Below are 27,040 nucleotides of genomic sequence, written 5' to 3'. Positions count from 1 at the left end.
CACCCTTTATGGTTCTGCCATTTATCGTATAGCTCCTCCCTACATTATTTCTACCAAAATGCATCACTTTGCATTTATCAGGATTGAACTCCATCTGCTATTTCTTTGCCCAAATTTCCAGCCTATCTATATCCTTCTGTAGCTTCTGACAATGCTCCTCACTATCTGCAAGTCCTGCCAATTTTGTGTCGTCCGCAAACTTACTGATCACCCCAGTTACACCTTCTTCCAGATCGTTTATATAAATCACAAACAGCAGAGGTCCCAATACAGAGCCCTGCGGAACACCACTAGTCACAGGCCTCCAGCCGGCAAAAGACCCTTCCACTACCACCCTCTGTCTTCTGTGACCAAGCCAGTTCTCCACCCATCTAGCCACCTCCCCCTTTATCCCATGAGATCCAACCTTTTTCACCAGCCTACCATGAGGGACTTTGTCAAACGCTGAGGGACTTTGTCAAACTGTGTGCCAAAGCAGCAAATTCATGTTTTCCAACCGGAAGCCATAGATGTACAGGGATACCCACTGCTTGCTGAAGTCCAGGTCTGAGGCATTCAAGTCAGGTGACCCTGACCTATACAAGTAAGAAATCTCACAACACCAGGTTAAAGTTCATTTGGTAGCACAAGCCACTAGCTTTCGGAGCGCTGCTCCTTCATCAGGTAAGTGGGAGTTCTGTTCACAAACAGGACATATAAAGACACAAACTCAATTTACAAAATAATGGTTGGAATGCGAGTCTTTACAGGTAATCACGTCTTAAAGGTACAACGTGAGTGGAGAGAGGGTAAAGCACAGGTTAAAGAGATGTCTACTGTCTCCAGTTTGGTCAGTTAGTGAGATTTTGCAAGCCCAGGCAAGTCGTGGGGGTTACAGATAGTGTGACATGAACCCAAGATCCCGGTTGAGGCCGTCCTCATGTGTGCGGAACTTGGCTATCAGTCTCTGCTCATTTTAACCCTCTCTCCACTCTCAGCTACGACTCTCACCAACTTTTACAGATACACCATAGAAAGCATTCTTTCTGGTAGTATCACAGCTTGGTATGGCTTCTGCTCTGCCCAAGACCGCAAGGAACTACAAAAGGTCATGAAAGTAGCCCAATCCATCACGCAAACCAGCCTCCCAAATATTGACGCCGTCTACACTTCCCGCTGCCTCGACAAAGCAGCCAGCATTATTAAGGACCCCAGGCACCTCAGACATTCTCTCTTCCACCTTCTTCCTTTGGGAAAAAGGTACAAAAGTCTGAGGTCACGCACCAACTGACTCAAGAACAGCTTTTTCCCTGCTGCTGTCAGACTTTTGAATGGACTTACCTTGCATTAAGTTGATCTTTCTCTACACCCTAGCTATGACTATAACACTACATTCTGCACTCTCTCGTTTCCTTCTCTATGAACGGTATGCTTTATCTGTATAGTGCGCAAGAAACAATACTTTTCACTATGTTATTACATGTGACAACATCAATTCAAAATCAAACAGGGTATACAGGAGTATACTCAAGGAGGAAATTAGGAGGGCAAAAAGGGGGCATGAGATAGCTTTGGCTGAGAGGATTAAAGTGAATCCAAAGAGATTCTTTAAGTATATTGAAGAAAAAAAGAATAACTAGACCAAAGTGTTCATGTGTGTGGAACCACAGGAGATGGGCGACGCTCTAAACGAATATTTCTCCTCTGTTTATCGTGGAGAAAGACACGAAGATTTGGGAACCTGGGAAAGTTACTGGCGAAATATTGGGGACACTTCACATTACAATAGAGGTGATGAACGTACTAAGATGTATGAAAGTGGATAAATCTCCTGGCCCTGACGAGGTATATCCAAGAACACTGCAAGAGGCTGGAGAAGAAATTGAGGGGGCCCTGGCTGAGATAGCTGTATTATCATTAGCCACGGCTGAGGTACAAGACTGGAGGGTAGCAAATGTTGTGCCTTTATTTAAGAAATCCAACACTCATGTTAAATTGGCCATCCTGCAGTCACGGGCATTCAGCCTCTGATCTTCGGGTAAGCATTCTCCAAGGCGGCCTTCACGACACACAACAGCGCAGAATCGCTGAGCAGAAATTTCCACACACATGAGGATGGCCTCAACCGGGATCTTAGGCTCATGTCACACTATCTGTAACCCCCACGACTTGCCTGGGCTTGCAAAATCTCACTAACTGTCCTGGCTGGAGACAATACACATCTCTTTAACTTGTGCTTAACCCTCTCTCCACTCACATTGTCTGTACCTTTAAGACTTGATTACCTGTAAAGACTCGCATTCCAATCATTATCTTGTAAATTGAGTTTGTGTCTTTATATGCCCGGTTTGTGAACAGAACTCCCACTCACCTGATGAAGGAGCGAGACTCCGAAAGCTTGTGGCTTGTGCTACCAAATAAACCTGTTGGACTTTAACCTGGTGTTGTGAGACTTCTTACCATCCTGCAGTTACCAGGGTCTCCTGCTGCCAACCCTCTATCGTTAATATTTGGCAAACTATTTGTGTCCTCCACCGTGAAGACCGACACAAAAAACGTATTTAAAGACTCAGCCATATCCTCATTTCCCACTATTAACTCCCCCCTCTCGGGGCAAGGTTCAACACAGATGTCAGGGGGACGTATTTTACACAGAGGGTGGTAGGGGCCTGGAATGCACTGCCAAGCAAGGTGATTGAGGCGGACACGCTGGGATCCTTTAAGACTTACCTAGATAACCACATGAACAGACTGGGAATAGAGGGATACAAAAGAATGGTTTCGTGGGCACATGAGCGGCGCAGGCTTGGGGGGCTGAAGGGCCTGATCCTGTGATGTATTGTACTTTGTTCTTTGAATGTCCTTACACTGTTTCTTGAATAAGGGTGTCACAGTTGCCACTCTCCAATCCTCTGACATCTCTCCTTATCGGCAGAGGTTTGGATGATGACAAGCCCTATTTCCCCATCTCCACTTCCCTTAACAACCTGGGATACAAGCAATCGATCAGGCAACTTATCCACTTTAAGCAAAGTAAAGTTTATTTAATGTAAGCCTACTTGTGACTAATAACACTGCAATGAAAATACTGTAAAATTCCCCTAGTCGCCACAGTCCAGCACCTGTTCGGGTAAATGCACCTAACTAGCACATCTTTCAGACTGTGGGAGGAAACTGGAGTATCTGGCGGAAACCCACGCAGACACGGGGAGAATGTGCAAACTCCACACAGACAGTGACCCGAGCCGGGAATCAATCCCAGGTCCTTGGCACTGTGAAGCAGCAGTGCTAACCACTGTGCCACACTGCAAAGGTTGGCTATCAATTGTCACCTCTTCCAATACCCCTACCATCTCCACCCACAATATTTTGTCAGCCTTCTGTTCCTTAGTGAACATGGACAGAAAGTACTCCAAATCTGCAGTTTTCTTGATTTCTCAGGGAATTGCATTGAATGGCATATTTTATATGGTCTTCTGAATCTAAGAATCTGACCTCACCAAGGACAGAAGGAGTACTAATTTATATTCTATAGCGCACAGTTAGTGCATTCACATATTTCATAACTGAACTACCCTACAGGGGTAGTTTGCACTCTTGAATAGAAGCCTCCCACCCATTCAGCTTACCTCAGAGTGCTAAACTGAGCTGGGGCAGTTTTGATCACAGAGCGAAGAAACTTCTTGCGTTTTTCTGCTCTTTGCATAATCTCGCCAGTAGATTCTATCTCCTTAGCATGCTGCGTCCCATCTGAGGAGTCGTCATCCTTCTGATTCTGTGACTTCATTGCCTTTTCAGTCTCCATCGTAGTGTCTCGGAACCACTGTGCAATGTAAAATTTCCTAGCAAACTTAAAAACAAACACAAGCTTACTACCAGAATTCTGACAGGGTTTCAGACATGTGGCTGGGGGACTTACTGAATCCGGTTTACAACGGAGAATTGAGAATGTCCCAGATTTAGCACCAGCTCTTAGCCTGTGGGTGCTGCAGTTACATTTTCTCCACAGAACTGTAGCCAGTCCCACACCCCTCAATAACAGGAGGGCAAAACAAAATTTCACACTTCAGAAATTGAAGTTACAAAGAAAGGTATTCTCTGTGGAAAAAAGTAAATTTTGAGGTAACATAATGGTATTCATATTATGAAGGAAATTATGAAGTTGATTCAATCAAATTCACTACAGTGAAAATTGTAAATTGAAGGGGCACAAAGGTCTGGTGAGGCATGGGCCAGGTACTCAAAAGTGTCCTTGTTCTGAGCTTCACAATGGAGTTAGAAAACCAGAACAGCTCGACGCATCCATTAAAATGCTAACTTTGTCAAGGTGCACCACAGGGGTAGGAAGTCCAACAGATACAGACGAAGTGTACGAGAATGGGACCAGAGACGAAGGAGTTTGGTTAGGGTTAGGAGAGATGAGAGGAACGGCAGCTGTTGTGCTTCAAACAGAGAATGTTAAAAGGGGAGATTTAATAGAGGAAATCAAGTCAGGAATGGGTTTCACAGTATACATAAGGGAATGCTTCCAGTGGCAAAGGACACAGGTTTCAGGTGACTTGCAAAAGAACAGGGGGGTGGGGGGCAGGGGGAGGGGGCGGGGAAAGAGTTGTGATAGTAGGGGATTTTAATTTTCCACATATAGATTGGGACTTGCATACTGTTAAAGGTTTAGACTGGGTAGAGTTTGTAAAATGTGTTCAGGAGAATTTTCTACATCAATATATAGAGGAGCCAACTAGAGAGGATGCGATATTGGATCTCCTATTGGGAAATGAGTTGGGGCAGGTGATGGATGTGAGTGAGAGGGAACACTTTGGATCCAGTGATCATAATGCCATTAGTTTCAACCTGATCGTGGATAAGGATAGATCTGGTCCTCGGGTTGAAGTTCTGAACTGGAAAAAGGCCAAATTTGATGAAACTAGAATGGATCTGGGAAGTGTGGATTGGCACAGGCTGTTCTCTGGTAAGGATGTAAATGGAAAGTGGGAGGCCTTCAAAGGAGAAATTTTGAGAGTGCAGAGTTTGTATGTTCCTGTCAGGATTAAAGGCAAAGTAAATAGGAATAAGGAACCTTGGTTCTCGAGGGAGATTGTAACACTGATTATGAGGAAGAGAGAGTTGTATGAAATGTATAGGCAGCAAGAAACAGATCAGATGCTCGAGGAGTATAAAAAGTGCAAGAAGCTACTTTAGAAGGAAATCAGGAGGGCAGTATTTACTGAGGAAACGGGCATGGAGTCTACGGAAAGAGGGCAAACAGGTAGGGAGGGTCATGGAACCTTTACAGATTAAAGGGGAGGAGGTGCTCGCTGTCTTGAGGCAAATCAGAGTGGATAAATCCACAGGACCGGACAGGGTATTCCCACGGACCTTGAGGGAAGCTAGTGATGAACTTGCAGGGGCCCTGGCAGATATATTTAAAATGTCAGTATTCACGGGGGAGGTGCCGGATAATTGGAGGGTGGCTCATGTTGTTCCGTTGTTTAAAAAAGGTTCCAAAAGAAATCCGGGAAATTATAGGCCAGTAAGTTTGACGTCGGTGGTGGGCAAGTTATTGGAAGGTGTGATACAGGATAGGATCTACAAATATTTGGATAGACAGGGACTTATTAGGGAGAGTCAACATGGCTTTGTGCGTGGTAGGTCATGTTTGACCAATCTATTAGAGTTTTTCGAGGAAGTTACCAGGAAAGTGGATGAAGGGAGGGCGGTGGATATTGTCTACCTGGATTTCAGCAAGGCCTTTGATAAGGTCCCTCATGGGAGGTTAGTTAGGAAAGTTCAGTCACTGGGTATACATGGGGAGATAGTAAATTGGATTAGACACTGGCTCAATGGAAGAACTGGTGCTGGTGGTGATGCCGAGTTTCTCAAGTTTCCTGTTCTTGGTGTTTTGTCAATGGAAGAAGCCAGAGAGTGGTTGTGGAGGATTGCTTCTCTGAGTGGAGGCCTGTGACTAGTGGTGGGCCGCAGGGATCGGTGTTGGGTCCATTGTTGTTTGTCATCTATATCAATGATCTGGATGATAATGTGGTAAATTGTATCAACAAATTTACTGATGATACAAAGACTGGAGGTGTAGTGGACAGTGAGGAAGGTTTTCAAAGCTTGCAAAGGGATTTGGACCAACTCGAAAAATGGGCTGAAAAAAGGCAAATGGAATTTAACGCAGGCAAGTGTGAGATATTGCACTTTGGAAGGACAAACCAAAATAGAACGTACAGGGTAAATGGTAGGACTCTGAAGAGTGCAGTTGAACAGAGGGATCTGGGAATACAGGTACAGAATTCCCCAAAAGAGACGTCACAGATGGATAGGGTCGTAAAGAGTGCCTTTGGTACATTGGCCTTTATAAATCGGAGTATCGAGTATAAAAGTCGTTATGGTTATGGTAAGGTAATATAAGGCATTGGTGAGGCCGCATTTAGAGTATTGTGTACCGTTTTGGTCACCTAGTTACAGGAAGGATGTAAATAAGGTTGAAAGAATGCAGAGAAGGTTCACAAGGATGTTGCTGGGACTTGAGAAGCTGAGTTACAGAGAGAGATTGAATAGGTAGGGACTTTATTCCCTGGAGCATAGAAGAATGAGGGGAGATTTGATAGAGGTGTATAAGATTTTGATGGGTATAGATAGAGTGAATGCAAGCAGGCTTTTTCCACTGAGGCTAGGGGAGAAAAAAACCAGAGGGCATGGGTTAAGGGTGAAAGGAGAAAAATGTAAAGGGAATATTAGGAGGGGCTTCTTCACGCAGAGAGTGGTGGGAGTGTGGAATGAGCTGCCGGATAAAGTGGTAAATGCGGGGTCACTTTTAACATTTAAGAAAAACTTGAACGGGTTCATGGATGAGAGGGGTGTGGAGGGATATGACCCAGGTGCAGGTCAGTGGGACGAGGCAAAAAATGGTTCGGCACAGACAAGAAGGGCCAAAAGGCCTATTTCTGAGCTGTAATTTTCTATGGTCTATGGAAGCGGGGGAGGGGAGCGGGGGAGGGGAGCGGGGGAGGGGAGCGGGGGAGGGGAGCGGGGGAGGGGAGCGGGGGAGGGGAGCGGGGGAGGGGAGCGGGGGAGGGGAGCGGGGGAGGGGAGCGGGGGAGGGGAGCGGGGGAGGGGAGCGGGGGAGGGGAGCGGGGGAGTGAGCGGGGGAGTGAGCGGGGGAGTGAGCGGGGGAGTGAGCGGGGGAGTGAGCGGGGGAGTGAGCGGGGGAGTGAGCGGGGGAGTGAGCGGGGGAGTGAGCGGGGGAGTGAGCGGGGGAGTGAGCGGTGGAGTGAGCGGGGGAGTGAGCGGGGGAGTGAGCGGGGGAGTGAGCGGGGGAGTGAGCGGGGGAGTGAGCGGGGGAGTGAGCGGGGGAGTGAGCGGGGGAGTGAGCGGGAGAGGGCGGAGATTATGTAGGTGTGAGAGAGATGAGCAGTGTATTTTTTAATGCTGCGAGTTATGATAATCTGGAAGGGTTGAGGAAGCACATCCAATAATATTTTTCAAGTATGAGTGTGAAAAGTTGCAAGGTTTTAGGGAAAGGGAAAGGGCAAGGGAATCAGACTGCAGTAACTGAGCAGCTAGTTTAAAGAACTGACACTCGTATGATGTGCCTGTTTGTCAACTGGAGAACACTGTTGACTTAGACAAGAGAATGCCCCAAAGTTCCTGGATTTGAGCGGCTCCATTTCACTTACCATGAGTGAGGGGTCAGTCTCGGTATTCTCATCCAGGTAATCAAGCAAGGCTTTCTGTAGCTGCTGTACCTCATCCTCTAACCCTGAAACCTGGAGCAATAGAACCATTAGCAAGCATCAAAACTAGATCTGTAACACCCAAATCGAAGCTTATCCGGAAGCTTCTCATTGACTCTCTCAGACAGACGATCACCCAACAGCCACCCATTAACCCCGTCCCGAGACACTCACCCCAGTCGCGCCCATTAACCCCCGACACTCACCCAGTCCCGCCCATTAACCCCCGACACTCACCCAGTCCTGCCCATTAACCCCTGACACTCACCCAGTCCCGCCCATTAACCCCCGACACTCACCCAGTCCCGCCCATTAACCCCCGACACTCACCCAGCGCCGCCCATGAACTCCCGACACTCACCCAGCGCCGCCCATGAACTCCCGACACTCACCCAGCGCCGCCCATGAACTCCCGACACTCACCCAGCGCCGTCCATTAACCCCCGACACTCACCCAGTCCCATCCATTAACCCCCCGACATTCACCCAGCGCCGCCCATGAACTCCCAACACTCACCCAGTCCCGTCCATTAACCCCCGACACTCACCCAGTCCCGTCCATTAGCCCCCGACACTCACCCAGCGCCGTCCATTAGCCCCCGACACTCACCCAGTCCCGCCCATTAAACCCCCAACACTCACCCAGTCCCGCCCATTAACCCCCAACATTCACCCAGTCCCGCCCATTAACCCCCGACACTCACCCAGTCCCGTCCATTAGCCCCCGACACTCACCCAGCGCCGTCCATTAGCCCCCGACACTCACCCAGCCCCGCCCATTAACCCCCAACACTCACCCAGTCCCGCCCATTAACCCCCAACATTCACCCAGTCCCGCCCATTAACCCCCGACACTCACCCAGCGCCGCCCATTAACCCCCGACACTCACCCAGTCCCGCCCATTAACTCCCGACACTCACCCAGTCCCGCCCATTATCCCCCGACACTCACCCAGTCCCGCCCATTATCCCCCAACACTCACCCAGTCCCGCCCATTAACCCCCGACACTCACCCAGTCCCGCCCATTATCCCCCGACACTCACCCAGTCCCGCCCATTATCCCCCGACACTCACCCAGTCCCGCCCATTATCCCCCGACACTCACCCAGTCCCGCCCATTATCCCCCGACACTCACCCAGTCCCGCCCATTATCCCCCGACACTCACCCAGTCCCGCCCATTAAGCCCCACCACTCACCCAGTCCCGCCCATTAACCCCGACACACCAAGTCCCGCCCATTAACCCCCGACACTCACCCAGCACCGTCCATTAGCCCCCGACACTCACCCAGTCCCGCCCATTAACCCCCAACACTCACCCAGTCCCGCCCATTAACCCCCAACATTCACCCAGTCCCGCCCATTAACCCCCGACACTCACCCAGCGCCGCCCATTAACCTCGGACACTCACCCAGTCCCGCCCATTAACTCCCGACACTCACCCAGTCCCGCCCATTATCCCCCGACACTCACCCAGTCCCGCCCATTAACCCCCGACACTCACCCAGTCCCGCCCATTAAGCCCCACCACTCACCCAGTCCCGCCCATTAACCCCCGACACTCACCCAGTCCCGCCCATTAAGCCCCACCACTCACCCAGTCCCGCCCATTAACCCCGACACTCACCCAGTCACGCCCATTAACCCCGACACTCACCCAGTCCCGCCCATTAACCCCCGACACTCAACCAGCGCCACCCATTAACCCCCGACACTCACCCAGCACCGCCCATGAACCCCGACACTCACCCAGCGCCGCCCATGAACCCCGACACAAACCCAGTCCCGCCCATTAACCCCGACACAAACCCAGTCCCGCCCATTAACCCCCGACACTCACCCAGCGCCGCCCATGAACTCCTGACACTCACCCAGCCCCGCCCATTGACCCCCAACACTCACCCAGCGCCGTCCATTAACCCCCACGACACTCACCCAGTCCCACCCATTAACCCCCCCCGACACTCACCGTCCCGCCCATTAATCCCCACGACACTCACCCAGTCCCGCCCATTAACCCCCCCCCACCCCCCCCGACGCCCATCCAGTATGATCCATTATCCACTCCCCCGATACACATACAGTACCTGCCATTACCAGTCCACACAAAGACAGATAATACAGGCAGCACTCGGCTCCGTCAGGCAGGTGCCTCCAACAACATTCAAGAATTTGGACACTATCCAAATGTGTGTTGATGAAGGTAGGGCAGTTGATGTCATATACATGGATTTTAGTAAGGCATTTGATAAGGTCCCCCATGGTCGGCTTATGATGAAAGTGAGGAGGAGTGGGATAGAGGGAAAATTGGCCGATTGGATAGGTAACTGGCTGTCTGATCGAAGACAGAGGGTGGTGGTGGATGGAAAATTTTCGGATTGGAGGCAGGTTGCTAGCAGAGTGCCGCAGGGATCAGTGCTTGGTCCTCTGCTCTGCAGGCTGAGGGTAAGGGAGCTTGTTTGTGCACTAATTTATTTAATTATTTTTCAGTTAAATTTGTGAAAAAAATTGGAGGTTTTTTTTCAAAACAGGAAATAGGCCCAGCAGCAGCCTAGGAAGGTTTTGGAGGGTTTAAAAGTAGGCCGCGCCATTGAGCGGGCAGCGGAGTGAGCAGGGGGCAGAGTGAGAGCTGAAGGGCTTTGGCTCAAAACAGGCTTCGGCGAGAACAGGCAGAGGCGAGAGTAGGTTATTTTTTCTTTTCAAAGTTTATTCCTGTATTTCCCAGAGCAAAAAAAATATGCCAGGCAAGATGTTGGAATGCTCCTCTTGCAGGATGTGGGAGATCAGGGAGACCTCCGGTATCCCTGACGACAGCACCTGCAAAAGATGCATTCAGCTGCAGCTGCTAGCAAAGCGTGTTAGGGAACTGGAGAAGGAGCTTGATGACCTCCATCTAATTCGGGAGAATGAGAAGTATATAGACAGTAGCTTTAAGCAGCAGCAGAGCACAGGAAATTGGGTTACTGTAAGGAGAGGAAATGGCAGTGTGAAAGGACAAACAGAGCAGGGTTCCCCTGTGGCCATACCCCTCCACAACAGGTATACTGAATTGGATACTGTTGTGGGAGATGCTTTACCTGGGACAAGCTGCGACAGCCGGAACTCTGATACTGAGTCTGGTTCTACAGCGCAAAAGGGTGGGATGAAGAAGAGGAGAGCAGTACTGATAGGGGACTCGATGGTCAGAGGTACGGACCGGAGGTTCTGTGGTCGGGACAGAGACTCCCGCATGGTTTGTTGCCTCCCAGGTGCCAAGGTCAGCGATGTCTCTGATCGCGTGCACAGCGTTCTAAAGAGGGAAGGTGATCAGCCAGATGTCGTGGTACATGTCGGTACCAATGACGTGGGAAGGAAGAGTGAGGAGGTCCTAAAGAGTGAGTACAAAGAGCTTGGAAGGAAGTTAAAAAGCAGGACCCCGAGGGTAGTAATCTCAGGATTGCTACCTGAGCCACATGCCAGTGAGGGCAGGAGTAGGATGTTTGGGCGGATAAACACGTGGCTGAGGAACTGGTGCAGGGGGCAGTGTTTCCAATTCTTGGATCATTGGGACCTCTTCTGGGGCAGGTGGGACCTGTACAAGAGAGACGGGTTACACCTAAACTACAAGGGGACCAATATACTTGCAGGGAGATTTGCTAGTGTTATTGGGGAGCGTTTAAACTAGATTTGGAGGGGGGTGGGAACCAGCGTGCCAGAGCAGATAGTGGAGCAGGGGTAAAACGACAGGTTATTTCAAGCAAAATCACAAATGGAAGGGTAGAGTGTGGTGGAAATAATTTTTTGAGGTGTGTCTATTTCAATGCCAGGAGTATTGCAGGGAAGGCAGATGAGCTGAAGGCGTGGATAGACACGTGGAAATATGACATTATAGCCATTAGTGAAACTTGGCTACAGGAGGGGCAGGACTGGCAGCTCAATGTTCCAGGGTTCCAATGTTTCAGGCGGGATAGAGGCAGAGGGATGAAAGGTGGGGGGGTGGCATTGTTGGTCAGGGAAAATGTTACAGCGGTACTCAGGCAGGATAGATTAGGGAGCTTGTCTACAGAGGCCCTATGGGTGGAGCTGAGAAACAGGAAAGGTATGACCACATTAATGGGCTTGTATTATAGACCACCCAATAGTCAGCGAGAATTGGAGGAGCAAATCAGCGGAGAGATAGCTGACAACTGCAAGAAACACAAAGTTGTGACAGTAGGGTATTTTAATTTTCCACATATAGATTGGGACTCGCATACTGTTAAAGGTTTAGACGGGATAGAGTTTGTAAAATGTGTTCAGGAGAATTTTCTACATCAGTATATAGAGGTGCCAACTAGAGAGGATGCGATATTGGATCTCCTATTGGGAAATGAGTTAGGGCAGGTGATGGATGTGAGTGTGAGGGAACACTTTGGATCCAGTGATCATAATGCCATTAGTTTCAACCTGATCGCGGATAAGGATAGATCTGGTCCTCGGGTTGAAGTTCTGAACTGGAAAAAGGCCAAATTTGATGAAATGAGAAGGGATCTGGGAAGTGTGGATTGGCACAGGCTGTTCTCTGGTAAGGATGTAAATGGAAAGTGGGAGGCCTTCAAAGGAGAAATTTTGAGAGTGCAGAGTTTGTATGTTCCTGTCAGGATTAAAGGCAAAGTAAATAGGAATAAGGAACCTTGGTTCTCGAGGGAGATTGTAACACTGATTAAGAGGAAGAGAGAGTTGTATGAAATGTACAGGCAGCAAGGAACACATCAGATGCTCGAGGAGTATAAAAAGTGCAAGAAGCTACTTAAGAGGGAAATCAGGAGGGCTAAAAGAAGACATGAGGTTGCTTTGGCAGACAGAGTGAAGGAAAATCCAAAGAGCTTCTATAGGTATGTTAGGAGCAAAAGGATAGTGAGGGATAAAATTGGTCCTCTTGAAGACCAGAGTGGTACACTGTGTATGGAACCAAAAGAGATGGGGGAGATACTAAATGGGTTTTTTGCATCCGTATTTACTGAGGAAACGGGCATGGAGTCTACGGAAATAGGGCAAACTGGTAGGGAGGCCATGGAACCGTTACAGATTAAAGGGGAGGAGGTGCTTGCTGTCTTGAGGCAAATCAGAGTGGATAAATCTCCAGGACCGGACAGGGTATTCCCACGGACCTTGAGGGAAGCTAGTGTTGAACTTGCAGGGGCCCTGGCAGACATATTTAAAATGTCAGTATTCACGGGGGAGGTGCCGGATGATTGGAGGGTGGCTCATGTTGTTCCGTTGTTTAAAAAAGGTTCCAAAAGAAATCCGGGAAATTATAGGCCAGTAAGTTTGACGTCGGTGGTGGGCAAGTTATTGGAAGGTGTGATAAGGGATAGGATCTACAAATACTTGGATAGACAGGGACTTATTAGGGAGAGTCAACATGGCTTTGTGCGTGGTAGGTCATGTTTGACCAATCTATTAGAGTTTTTCGAGGAGGTTACCAGGAAAGTGGATGAAGGGAAGGCGGTGGATGTTGTCTACCTGGATTTCAGCAAGGCCTTTGACAAGGTCCCTCATGGGAGGTTAGTTAGGAAGGTTCAGTCGCTGGGTATACATGGGGAGATAGTAAATTGGATAAGACACTGGCTCAATGGAAGAAGCCAGAGAGTGGTTGTGGAGGATTGCTTCTCTGAGTGGAGGCCTGTGACTAGTGGTGTGCCGCAGGGATCGGTGTTGGGTCCATTGTTGTTTGTCATCTATATCAATGATCTGGATGATAATGTGGTCAATTGGATCAGCAAGTTTGCTGATGATACAAAGATTGGAGGTGTAGTGGACAGTGAGGAAGGTTTTCAAAGCTTGCAGAGGGATTTGGACCAACTAGAAAAATGGGCTGAAAAATGGCAAATGGAATTTAACGCAGACAAGTGTGAGATATTGCACTTTGGAAGACAAACCAAAGAAGAACATACAGGGTAAATGGTAGGACTCTGAAGAGTGCAGTTGAACAGAGGGATCTGGGAATACAGGTACAGAGTTCCCTAAAAGTGACGTCACAGGTGGATAGGGTCGTAAAGAGTGCCTTTGGTACATTGGCCTTTATAAATCGGAGTATCGAGTGTAAAAGTTGGAGTGTTATGGTAAGGTTATATAAGGCATTGGTGAGGCCGAATTTGGAGTATTGTGTACAGTTTTGGTCACCGAGTTACAGGAAGGATGTAAATAAGATTGAAAGAGTGCAGAGAAGGTTCACAAGGATGTTGCCGGGACTTGAGAAGCTGAGTTACAGAGAGAGATTGAATAGGTTGGGACTTTATTCCCTGGAACGTAGAAGATTGAGGGGAGATTTGATAGAGGTGTATAAGATTTTGATGGGTATAGATAAAGTGAATGCAAGCAGGCTTTTTCCGCTGAGGCTAGGGGAGAAAAAAACCAGAGGGCATGGGTTAAGGGTGAAAGGAGAAAAGTTTAAAGGGAATATTAGGGGGGGCTTCTTCACGCAGAGAGTGGTGGGAGTGTGGAATGAGCTGCCGGATAAAGTGGTAAATGCGGGGTCACTTTTAACATTTAAGAAAAACTTGGACGGGTTCATGGATGAGAGGGGTGTGGAGGGATATGGTCCAAGTGCAGGTCAGTGGGACTCGGCATAAAATGGTTCGGCACAGACAAGAAGGGCCAAAAGGCCTGTTTCTGAGCTGTAATTTTCTATGGTTCTAGTGGAGGGGGCTGAAGGGTGGATCAGTAAATTTGCTGATGACACCAAGATTGGTGGAGTAGTGGATGAGGTGGAGGGCTGTTGTAGACTGCAAAGAGACATAGATAGGATGCAAAGCTGGGATGAAAAATGGCAAATGGAGTTTAACCCTGATAAATGTGAGGTGATTCATTTTGGTAGGACTAATTTAAATGTGGATTACAGGGTCAAAGGTAGGGTTCTGAAGACTGTGGAGGAACAGAGAGATCTTGGGGTTCATATCCACAGATCTCTAAAGGTTGCCACTCAAGTGGATAGAGCTGTGAAGAAGGCCTATAGTGTGTTAGCTTTTATTAACAGGGGGTTCAATCTACCAAAATGTATCACCTCGCATTTATCGAAATTAAACTCCATCTGCCATTCGTCAGCTCACTGGCCTAATTGATCAAAATCCCGTTACAATTGGAGGTAACCTTCTTCACTGTCCACTATGCCACCAATCTTGGTGTCATCTGCAAACTTACTAACCATGCCTCCTATATTCTCATCCAAATCATTCATACAAATGACAAACAACAGTGGACCCAGCACCGATCCCTGAGGCACACTGCTGGTCACAGGTCTCCAGTTTGAAAAACAACCGTGCACAACCACCCTCTCAAAGTTCTAAGAGGTTTACCCCCTTATCCTCAAACTATGACCCCCAGTTCTGGATTCCCCCACCATTGGGAACATTCTTTCTGAATCGACCCAGTCTAATCCTGTTAGAATTTTATAAATTTCAATGAGGTCCCTTCTCACTCTTCCAATCTCAAAGAACAAAGAAAAGTACAGCACAGGATGAGATGCTTCGGTCCTCCAAGCCCAAACTAAACTCAAAAAAAAACCTTTTGCCCTTACATAAGAACTAGAACAGGAATAGGCCAACTAACCTGCTGCTTTGCTTTCTATTAACCGTTATACTTTCTATGGGTTTACTCTTCCCTTCCCCCCAGCTTGCCCGTTTAAAGTCCTGGTGAGCACCCTATTTATCCTCTTCGTTAGAACACTGGTCCTAGATCGGTTCAGGTAAAGATCCCTCCTGTCCCAATACTGATACTTACTCGGTCTGTACCCGTCTATTTCCCCAACCCTGCCGCCCCCATTCATGTACCCATCCATATGCCTCTTAAATGTTGCTAATGTGCCTGCTTCCACCACATAAAAACATAAGAACTAGGAACAGGAGTAGGCCATTTGGCTCCTCGAGCCTGCTTTGCCATTCAAATTTTTTCATGGACTCAGCTCCACTTACCCGCCCGCTCACCTTAATTCCTTTACTGTTCAAAAATCTATCTATCCTTGCCTTAAAAACATTCAATGAAGGAGCCTCAACTGCTTCACTGGGCAGGGAATTCCACTGATTCACAACCCTTTGTGTGAAGAAGTTCATCAACTCAGTCCTAAATCTGCTCCCCCTTATTTTGAGGCCATGCCCCCTAGTTCTAGTTTCACCCACTAGTGGAAATAACCTCCCTGCTTCTACCTTATCTATTCCCTTCATAATCTTATATGTTTCTATAAGATCACCCTCGTTCTTCTGCATTCCAATGAGTATAGCCCCAGTCTACTCAAGTCTCTTCTCTGGCAGTGCGTTCCAAGCACCTACATGAAAAACCTCCCCCACACATCTCCCTTAAACTTTCCCCCTCTCACCTTGAACCTGTGCCCCCTTGTAATTGACACTTCCACCCTGAGAACGACAGTGAATATAATCCTAACCGACTTGGTCTTTCCTCATATTGTGGAGATGCCGGCGTTGGACTGGGGTAAACACAGTAAGAAGTTTAACAACACCAGGTTAAAGTCCAACAGGTTTATTTGGTAGCAAAAGCCACACCTTTACCAAATAAACCTGTTGGACTTTAACCTGGTGTTGTTAAACTTCTTACTTTCCTCATATGACAGACATATGTTCCTCTTATGTTTCAACAAAACACGTCTGGAATTAAGAATTTGCTGATGATCATGAAACCATTGTCGATTGTTAGGAAAACCCAGCTGGTTCACGGATGTCCTTTAGGGAAGGAAATCTGCCGTCTTTACCCGGTCTGGCCTGCATGTGACTCCAGAGCCACAGTAATGTGGTTGACTCTCAACTGTCCTCTGAAACGTCCTAGCGAGCCACTCAGTTGTATCAATCAAGGGCAACTAGGGATGGGCAAAAAATACAGGCCAGCAGCGACGCCCATGTCCCATGAATTAATAAAAGAACTGGAGTGCTGTACAGTGTCAAATTCTGTGCATCACACTTTAGTAAAGGATGTGAACGAAGAACAATACAGCACTCTCTCGCACTCTGATATCAGTGAAGATATCATAGTGAGCGCAGAAAAGATTCATGAGTATGTTTCCAGAGATGAGGAATTTCAGTTAAAGAGAGAAGTTAGGACTGTTCGCCTCAGAAGAAAAAGTTGAGAGGAGATTTAAAGGCCTTTGAAGAAACAGTTCCAGTGGTTGGAAGCATAGAGTACCAGAGGGTACAAGGTAATTGACAGAATTTGGAAGTCAGTGGTATAGTCAGACAAAGTCAGCATGGGTTTTACAAAAGGGAAATAATGCTGGACGAATCTATTAGAATTCTTTGAGGATGTAATGAGAGTTGACCAAGGAGAATTAGTACATGTTGTTATTTAGACTTTCAGAAGGCTTTCGACAAGATCTCACATAACAGGTTACTATGTAAAGTTAAAGAACATAGGATTACTGGCAATGTCTTGAAATGGATAGAAAGCTAGTTGGTAGATAGGAAGCAAAGAGTTGACATAAATGGGTCTTGTACTGATCAGTGACTAGTGGGGTTCCACAGGGATCTGTGCTAGAACCCCAACTGTTCACATTATATATTAATTACCTGGAAGAGGGAACTGAATGTATTATCACATGAGCAGCCTGGGAATGGAGGGATACAAACGATTGGTCTGGTTGGACCAAGGAGCGGCACAGGCTTGGAGGGCCAAAGGGCCTGTTTCCTGTGCTGTACTGTTCTTTATCTCCAAATTTGCAGACGATACAAAGTTGGGTGGGAGGTGAGTTGTGAGGAGGATGCAGAAATGCTTCAGTGTGATTTGGATGGGTTGAGTGTGTGAGCATATGCATGGCAGATGCAGTATAATGTGGATAAATGTGAGGCTATCCACTTTGGTGGCAATAATAGGAAGACAGATGATTACTTGAATGGGTGTAAATTGAGGGAGGTGGATGCTCAGCGAGACCTTGGTGTCTTCATGCATCAGTCGCTGAAAGTAAGCGTGCAGATACAGCAGGCAGTAAAGGAGGTAAATTTGAGTTGGCCTTCGTAGCGAGACAATTTGAGTATAAGGATAGGGATGTTTTGTTGCAACTGTACAGGGCATTGGTGAGGCCACACCTGGAGTATTGTGTGAAGTTTTAGTGTTCTTATCTGAGGAAGGGTGTCCTTGCTCTCGAAGGGCTGAATGGCCTCCCCCTGCTTCTATTTTCTATGTTTCTATCAGAAACAGAGCAGAAAGCTCCACATGCAGCAAGTGGTTCAGATCTGGAATGCACTACCTGGGAGTGTGGTGGAGGGAGATTCAAGTGAGGCATTCAAAAGGGAATTGGATTATTATCTTAAAAGGAAAATTGTACAAAGGTATCGGGAAGAGGCATGGAGTGGCACAAGAATTGTTGCTGCAGAGGGCGAGCCCACACATAATGGGTCGAATGGCTGTCTTCTGTGCTGCAACTCAATCGGCACAGTCAGACCCTCATCCTGTTATTGACCATTAACCCACAGAATTAATGCTTTGACAAACTATTCAAGTTCTTTGAGGACATTACAAATAGAACGGATAATAGGGAACTAGATATAGTGTTTCTGGGTTTCAAAAAGGCATTTGAAAAGGTGCCTTTTAAAAGGTTAATGTACAAGATAAAGATTCATGGAACTGGAAGCAATATATTACTCTGGACAGAGGGCTGACTGACTAACTGAAACAGGAACTAGTAGAATGTAGAGTTCAATTCTTTGGCTTCAATTATTTACGATCTACCACATATTAATGACTTGGATAAAGGGACCATCTGTGTTGCAGCCAAATCTGATGATACAAAAAATGGTAGGAAAGCAAGATGCGTGGAGGACACAGAGATTGTAAAGAGTTATAGATAGGTTAAATGAGTAGGCCAAAAGGAAAATGTGAACTTGTCCACAATGGCAGGAAGAAAAGGAATGTATTATTTAAATTGAGAGAAATTGCAGATGTTTGCTGATTTCGTGGTACATGAATCATAGATCAGAGTCATAGAATCTACGGCAGAGACAGACCCTTCAGCCCAAAGTGGTCCATGCCGACCAAAATGCCCATCTGAGCGAACTCCATTTGCCTGCATTTGGCCCATATTCCTCAAAGCTTTCCTATCCATGTATCTGTCCAAATGCCTTTTAAATGCTGTCAATGTCCCTGCCTCAACCACTTCCTTCGACAGCTCATTCCACACAAGTACCAACCAATGTAAAAAAAATTGCTCCTCAGGTTCCCATATATTCTTTCCCCACTTAATTTAAACCTACACCCTCTAGTTCTTGATTCCCCAAATTCTCATCCAAATTATTGATATAGATAATTAACAACAATGGGCCCAGCACTGACCCGAGGCACACCACTAATCACAGGCCTCCAGTCCGACATGGTAAAAAATTGCAGCATGCTGCTGTGCAGAGGGACCTGGGTGTCCTTGTGCAGGAATCTCAAAGAGTTGGTTTGTAGGTGCAGCAGGTAATTAAGAAGGCAAATGGAATTTTGACCTTCATTGCTAGAGGGATGGAGTTTAAAAACAGCGAGATTATGTTGCAGCTGTACAAGGTGCTGGTGAGGCCAGACCTGGAGTACTGTGTACAGTTTTGGTCTCCTTACTGGCACTGGAGGGGGTGCAGATGAGATTCACTAGGTTGATTCCGGAGTTGAGAGGGTTGGCTTATGAGGAGAGACTAATGAGACTGGGGCTATACTCACTGGAATTCAGAAGAATGAGGGAAGGTCTTATAGAAATATATAAGACTATGAAGGGAATAGATAAGATAGAAGCAGGGAAGTTGTTTTCACTGGCGGGTGAAACTAGAACTAGGGGACATGGCCTCAAAATAAGGGGAAGCAGATTTAGGACCGAGTTGAGGAGGAACTTCTTCACACAAAGGGTTGTGAATCTGTGGAATTCCCTGCCCAGTGAAGCAGTTGAGGCTACCTCATTGAATGTTTTTAAGGCAAGGATAGATAGATTTTTGAACAGTAAAGGAATTAAAGGTTATGGTGAGCGGGCGGTTAAGTGGAGCTGAGTCCACAAAAAGATCAGCCATGATCTTATTGAATGGCGGAGCAGGCTCGAGGGGCCAGATGGCCTACTCCTGCTTCTAGTTCTGATGTGATCATAGAATCATAGAAACCCTACAGTACAGAAAGAGGCCATTTGGCCCATCGAGTCTGTACCGACCACAATCCCACCCAGGCCCTACCCCCATATCCCTACATATTTACTCACTAATTCCTCTAAGCTGCACATCTCAGGACACTAAGGGGTAACTTTAGCATGGCCAATCAATCTAACCCGCACATCTTTGGACTGTGGGAGGAAACCAGAGCACCCGGAGGAAACCCACACAGACACGAGGAGAATGTGCAAGCTCCACACAGACAGTGACCCAAGCCGGGAATCGAACCCAGGTCGCTGGAGCTGTGAAGCAGCAGTGCTAACCACTGTGCTACCTTTCTTATGTCAATTAAATTAAATCTGTGCCCTCTTATTCTCGATCCTACAAACGATGGGAATTGTTTTTATGTATCTGCTCTGGCACGAGTGGCTGAATGGTCTACTACTCCATACGTTCATAGGGGGAAGTGCAGAACTTAAAAGGGCATAGACAAGTTGATGGAATGGTGGAATGGGCAAGCAAGTGACAGATGACATTTAATGCACAGAAATGTGAAGTAATTCATTTTGGCTGGAATAATGCAGAGAGACAGCATAAAAAATAAAAGGTATAATCTTAAAGGGGGTACAGAAACAAAGGACCTAGGAGTATATGTGCAGAAATATTTGAAAGTTGCAGTACTAAAAAAATCTCTAATTTCTTCTCGAAATCAGACAACATTTTGGCCTCAACTACATTCTGTGGTAGTGAATTCCACACATTCACCAGGAAATAGAGGGATATGGTCCATGTAGAGGCAAGAAAATTTAGATAGAGAGGCATCTTTGTCGGCACAGACTTGGTGGGCCGAAGGGCCTGTTCCTGTGCTGTACTGTTCTTTGTTCTAGCTGAGAGCGCCGATTGATAAAGCATACAGTATCCTCTGCCTTATTAGTGGGTTATTAAATATAAAAAATATTGTGTTAAACGTGTATAGAACACTGGTTTGACCACTGGTTTGAGTATCACATCCAGTTTCGGACACCAGAATCTAGGAAGGATACGAAGGGAGAGAGAGAGTGCAGAAATGTTTCACAAAAATGGTGGCAAGGATGAGAAACTTCAGTTGCACAGATAGATTGGAGAAGTTGTGACTGTTCTCCTTGGGGAACAGAAGGTGTAAAATCAAAGAGCATGGACAGAGTAGATATGTAAAAACAGTTCCCATTGTTGGTGGGATCGAGAACAAGGCGGCACAGATTTAAGTTAACTGACAAAGTAATGGTGACACACCAGGAGGTTAGGATCTGGAATGCACTGTGTGTGTGGCGGAAGCAGGTTCAATCAATGCATTCAAGAGAGTCAGACTGTTACTTGAGAAAGAAGAACGTGTAAGCTACAGATAGAAGGTGGGGGAGTAGGCTAGGTAGATTGCTCCAGTGAAGAGCCAGCACAGACACGATGGGTTAAATGGCTGTAAATATTCTGATGTTGTGTACATTGTCCATTTCTGGAAAACAAAGGGGTACAACCAATTGACTGCAACAGGACATAGGCAAGACTAGCAGAATGGGCAGAGAAGTGGCAAATGAAAATGTGAGGGGTGCTGAATTTTGGCAGAAGGGATCGGGTGAGACAAAACATACTTAACGATTCTAACCAGTGTGCAGGAATAGAGGGATTGTCAGGACAGAGGGAGTTGGGGGGGGGTTCTTGACTGTTGATCTTTGAAGGTTTTATTGACTACAAAAGCTGTTGGTCCTCCAGTTCTAGTCACCACACTTTAGCATGGATGTGAGGGTCCTTAAGAGGATGCAGAGGAGATTTACCAGAATTATTCTAGGGAAGAAGGGTCATGGTTACAAGGTTAGGTTGGATAAATTGGGATAATTCTCCTTGGAGCAAAGGCGGTTGAGGGGAGATTTGATGGGGGTTAAAACTCTTCCCATTAGCTGATGGTAGAAGGACTAGGGGACACAGATCCAAGATTTTGAATTGTATTTTTACACAGAGTGGTAATGATCTGGAAAGTATGGCCCATGAGGGGCGGTAGATGTGGAAGCAATGATTTCAAAAGGAAATTTGGTGGCTGCTTCAAGGAAATAAACTTGAAGGACTGTGGGTCAGAGAGAAGGGAGGGGGACTGACAAGATCGCTCTGTAGGGAGCTGGCATGGACCTGATGGACTGAATAGTCTCTTTCTGTGCTGTAAATAACTATGACAGTTCCGGCTGTCACACTTTAGGAAGGATGTGGGGTTAATTGAAAAGATGTGGGGGAGATATGACAGAATGGTCCCAGCGATTTTGGCTGCAAAGTGACGTTGGTAAGACTGGGGTTTTGAAGCAAAGGAGATTTATTAGATGTGTACAAGATTATTACAGATAGGGTATACAAAGATTAGTTGTTCCCATTAGCTGATGGTACAAGGACCATGAGAAGCAGCAGGGAAATAGGATTGACTGAATTGCTCCAAGAGCCAGCGTGGACTCAATGGACCAAATGTCCTCTTTCTGTATCATAATGATTCTGTGACACTACATAGGTGCTGGATGTATAATCCGATACCAAGATCTGAGTGTGTTGGGACGATAGACAATGCTTCTGGTGAATCTTCCAAGTGTCCGACAATTATGTTTATGACTAACAAAGGTAACTTAATTTGGAATAATGCATAGTTATGCGTCTTTGGCATGGCAAATGCTCAACATACATAGACTCTAGATGGAAGAACAGAAAAGGTGGTGGTTAAAGAGAGAGATCCAGTGAGCATTCTAGTGTATAAAGTACTTGAGTTGGTACTCTACACTTTAGGTATGTGTAGACTTAGAAGTTAACTGATTGAGATTATAAGATGAATGGAAAAACTGTGTTAGAGTAGACAACTTATTTCAATTAAGTAAATTATGGAGCGTTCATGGTTTAAATTATATAAAGAACAAAGAAAATTACAGCACAGAAACAGGCCCTTCCGCCCTCCAAGCCTGCACCAACCACACTGCCCGACTTAACTAAAACCCCCTACCCTTCCAGGGACCATATCCCTCTATTCCCATCCTATTCATGTGCTTGTCAAGATGCCTCTTAAAAGTCACTACCGTATCCGCTTCCACTACCTCCCCCGGCAACGAGTTCCAGGCACCCACTACTCTGTGTAAAAAATCTGCTTCGTACATCTCCTTTAAACCTATAGGGCCAGGTGTAGGTTAGATATCAGGAGGTGATATTTTCCCGAGAATAGTGGACCTCTGAAATAGAATTCCTGTTCATTTGTTGAATGGTGATTTGTTGAATTCCATCAAGTGAGTGTTGCAGCACATCATCTGTTGGCAAACAGCAGCAAATGCAGAGCCAGAGTGATCTCCTGGACTAATTAAAACTAGTTGAGGGTTCAGAGAGTAATGCCTCAGATTCCCCCTCCAAATTGGCCTGGGTTTTAATCTGGTTTTTGCATTTCTCCCAGGGGATCATATTTTTTGACACGCGTTAAGTATTTCAATTGTGTGGGACAGGTTGGATAGACCAAAGGGTTCTTTCCTGTCAGTTATATGTTCATTTGTTTGTATTAATTTCCAATAGAAATACACATTAAATAGCCATTCAATAACTCCAATGTTCCCCACACATTTCCACCTCTCCCAAGACGTTACTTTGTTCTCTCCCCAGGACTGAATATTACATCCACATTAGAAGGGACTTTATGGTAGCCTACAATGTGTCTCTCCCACCAACTCCAAATGAACATCACCCTAGCCCTTCAGCACCATTCCCCCACCTGTTTGAGTATCCGATCAATTGATTCTCGGTCCATCTTGCAGGATACAGCATCTTTCCTCAGCCGTGCGGCAACGGTTCCCAAGTAATCAAGGGAAGCTACTCGCAGAGCCATCTCTGTCGACTTGTTACTGAACTGGTGAACCTGTATTTAGGAGAACAGAATAAAGTGTTTGAAACAATGGCTCCAAACTGCACAATTTTCAAAGTTTCTCCTCCACCTTTTCTCAAGTGGATAATTACTAATCCATGTCTCCTGAATACATCTGCATCACTGTGCACCAGACTTATTTACAAACAGAACAATTCAGAAACAGAAACGCGAGTACATAATACAGCACAGAATCAGTAACAAGTTATAAAGGTCTGGTGCCAGTATTTGACCTATCCTCTTTGGGTGAACATGACTGGTGGTGCACAAGCTCCCACACACTTATCAATGTATTCCAATTGGTGTGCATAATGTTAACAGTGCACTGGCTGGTTCGGATTTTATGCATATTTGGTCTTTTTGATTAAATAACTTCTTTGACATTGATGTTCCAACATCAAATTTGATTAAAGCAAATAACTGCGAATGCTGGAATCTGAAACAAAAACCGAGAATGCTGCAAAATCTCAGCAGGTCTGACAGCATCTGTGGAGAGAGAATAGAGCCATCGAGTCTGGATGACACTTTGTCGGAGCTGCACTGATTCCCCAAATGCTGTCCATCCACACGCAAGGAGTGTGATGGAACACTCTCCAGATATCTGAATGGGTGCAGCTCCAACAACACTCAAGAAGCTCAACACCATCCAGGACAATGCAGCCCACTTGATTCCTATCCCTTCCACGAATATGCAATCCCTCCACCACAGACGAACAGTGGCAGTAGTGTGTACCATCTACAAGATGCACTGCAGGAGCTCACCAAGTTCCCTAGGCAGCACCTTCCAAACCGACAACCACCACCAGCGAGCTGGAGACTACCCTCCAAGTCACTCACCATCCTGATTTGGAAATATATTAGAACATAGAACAGTAGAGCACAGAACAGGCCCTTCGGCCCACAATGTTGTGCCGAGCTTTATCTGAAACCAAGATCAAGCTATCCCACTCCCTATCATCCTGGTGTGCTCCATGTGCCTATCCAATAACCGCTTAAATGTTCCTAAAGTGTCCGACTCCACTATCACTGCAGGCAGTTCATTCCACACCCCAACCACTCTCTGCGTAAAGAACCTACCTCTGATATCCTTCCTGCATCTCCCACCACGAACCCTATAGTTATGCCCCTTTGTAATAGCTCCATCCACCCGAGGAAATAGTCTTTGAACGTTCACTCTATCTATCCCCTTCATCATTTTACAAACCTCTATTAAGTCTCCCCTCAGCCTCCTCCGCTCCAGAGAGAACAGCCCTAGCTCCCTCAACCTTTCCTCATAAGACCTACCCTCCAAACCAGGCAGCATCCTGGTAAATCTCCTCTGCACTCTTTCCAGCGCTTCCACATCCTTCTTATAGTGAGGTGACCAGAACTGCACACAATATTCCAAATGTGGTCTCACCAAGGTCCTGTACAGTTGCAGCACATCCCACACGGCTCTTAAACTCCAACCCCCTGTTAATAAAAGCTAACACACTATAGGCCTTCTTCACAGCTCTATCCACTTGAGTGGCAACCTTTAGAGATCTGTGGATATGAACCCCAAGATCTCTCTGTTCCTCCACAGTCTTCAGAACCCTACCTTTGACCCTGTAATCCACATTTAAATTAGTCCTACCAAAATGAATCACCTCACATTTATCAGGGTTAAACTCCATTTGCCATTTTTCAGCCCAGCTTTGCATCCTATCTATGTCTCTTTGCAGCCTACAACAGCCCTCCAGCTCATCCACTACTCCACCAATCTTGGTGTCATCAGCAAATTTACTGATCCACCCTTCAGCCCCCTCCTCTAAGTCATTAATAAAAATCACAAAGAGCAGAGGACCAAGCACTGATCCCTGCGGCACTCCGCTAGCAACCTGCCTCCAATCCGAAAATTTTCCATCCACCACCACCCTCTGTCTTCGATCAGACAGCCAGTTACCTATCCAATCGGCCAACTTTCCCTCTATCCCACACCTCCTCACTTTCATCATATGCCGACCATGGGGGACCTTATCAAACGCCTTACTAAAATCCATGTATATGACATCAACTGCCCTACCTTCATCAACACACTTAGTTACCTCCTCAAAAAATTCTATCAAATTTGTGAGGCACGACTTGCCCTTCACGAATCCGTGCTGACTATCCCGGATTAATCCGCCTCTTTCTAAATGGTCGTAAATCCCATCTCGAAGGACCTTTTCCATCAATTTATTGTTGATCCTTCACTGTCGCTGGGTCAAAATCCTGGAACTCCCTAACAGCACTGTGGATGTACCTACACCTTAGGGCAACAGCAGTTCAAGGCAGCATCTTGCCACCACCTTTTCAAGAGCAACTAGAGATGGACAATAACTATTGCCCGAGGCACAAATGTCCACATCCCATAAGTGAATTAAAATAAAACATTAACTGCACAATTCCCAGTACCCCCCTCTTTACTACAAAGAACTGTCAAGTTTGTCAATACAAATTGCCTTTAATAAATCTGCGCTGGCTATCTCATTGCCTTGGACATGGCCAGCTGTGCCATGTTTATCTGCATGTTTGAACAGAGGTGCAACATTTGCAATCTTCCAGTTCTCTGGCACTATTCCTCTAACAAAGAAGTTACTGGTAGATTGTGGTCAGAGACTCCACCATTACTTTCCTCAGTAACCTAGCATGCATTCTACCAAGAGGAAATCACATTTCTACCTTGAGCAGAGGCAATCATTTGACTGAGGGTTTAAAATGCAGAATGGATTGGGTGCAATTCAGACTAACATAAATGGTAAGCAGAGGGAATACATCTATAAAGTCTGCACACCAAGAGTTAGATGGATGTCAGGAAGTGTCTCTTTTCATTGGGATACACTGTTCTTTGAAAAACAGCCAAGACATGTACAGCATAAGGTCACTAGAATCATTGCTGGCATCAGGGTTGGCATAAATAGGTCTTTTTCTAATTGGCAGTCAGTGAATAGTGGGGTTCCGCAGGGATCTGTGCTAGGATCCCAACTGTTCACATTATATATTAATGACCTGGAAGAGGGAACTGAATGTATTACCTCCATATTTGCAGATAATACAAAGTTGGGGGTGAGGGTGAGCTGTGAGTAGGATGCAGAGATGCTTCAGCGTGATTTGGATAGGCTGCGTGTGAGGGCATCTGCATGGCAGATGCAGTATAATGTGGATAAATGTGAGGTTATCCACTTTGGTAGCAATAATAGGAAGACAGATTATTACTTGAATGGGTGTAAATTGAGAGAGGGCGGTACTCAACAAGACCTTGGAGTCCTCATGCATCAGTCACTGAAGGTCAGTGCGCAGGTACAGGAAAGAAGGCAAATGGTATGTTGGCTTTCATAGCGAGAGGATTTGAG

General features: G+C 46.4%; 1 protein-coding gene across 10 annotated transcripts in view; it reads right to left on the bottom strand.

Moving 5' to 3' along the window:
• The window catches only part of LOC144495209 (nipped-B-like protein), a 728,344-nt gene that overhangs the window by 260,493 nt on the left and 440,811 nt on the right, over positions 1–27,040 (bottom strand). For all 10 annotated transcript variants that reach the window (XM_078215273.1, XM_078215271.1, XM_078215278.1 and 7 more), the window contains 3 exons: positions 23,538–23,681; positions 7,659–7,748; positions 3,609–3,829 (listed from right to left, as the gene is read on the bottom strand). In XM_078215273.1, the coding sequence (XP_078071399.1) occupies positions 3,609–3,829; positions 7,659–7,748; positions 23,538–23,681 (455 nt within the window). The remainder of the gene's footprint in view (positions 1–3,608; positions 3,830–7,658; positions 7,749–23,537; positions 23,682–27,040) is intronic.

This window comes from Mustelus asterias, chromosome 6, assembly GCF_964213995.1.
Source record: "Mustelus asterias chromosome 6, sMusAst1.hap1.1, whole genome shotgun sequence".
In the NCBI taxonomy this organism is placed as follows: domain Eukaryota; kingdom Metazoa; phylum Chordata; class Chondrichthyes; order Carcharhiniformes; family Triakidae; genus Mustelus; species Mustelus asterias.
The sequence above is the reverse complement of the archived record's forward strand: the minus strand, read 5'-3'. Positions and strand labels throughout refer to the sequence as shown.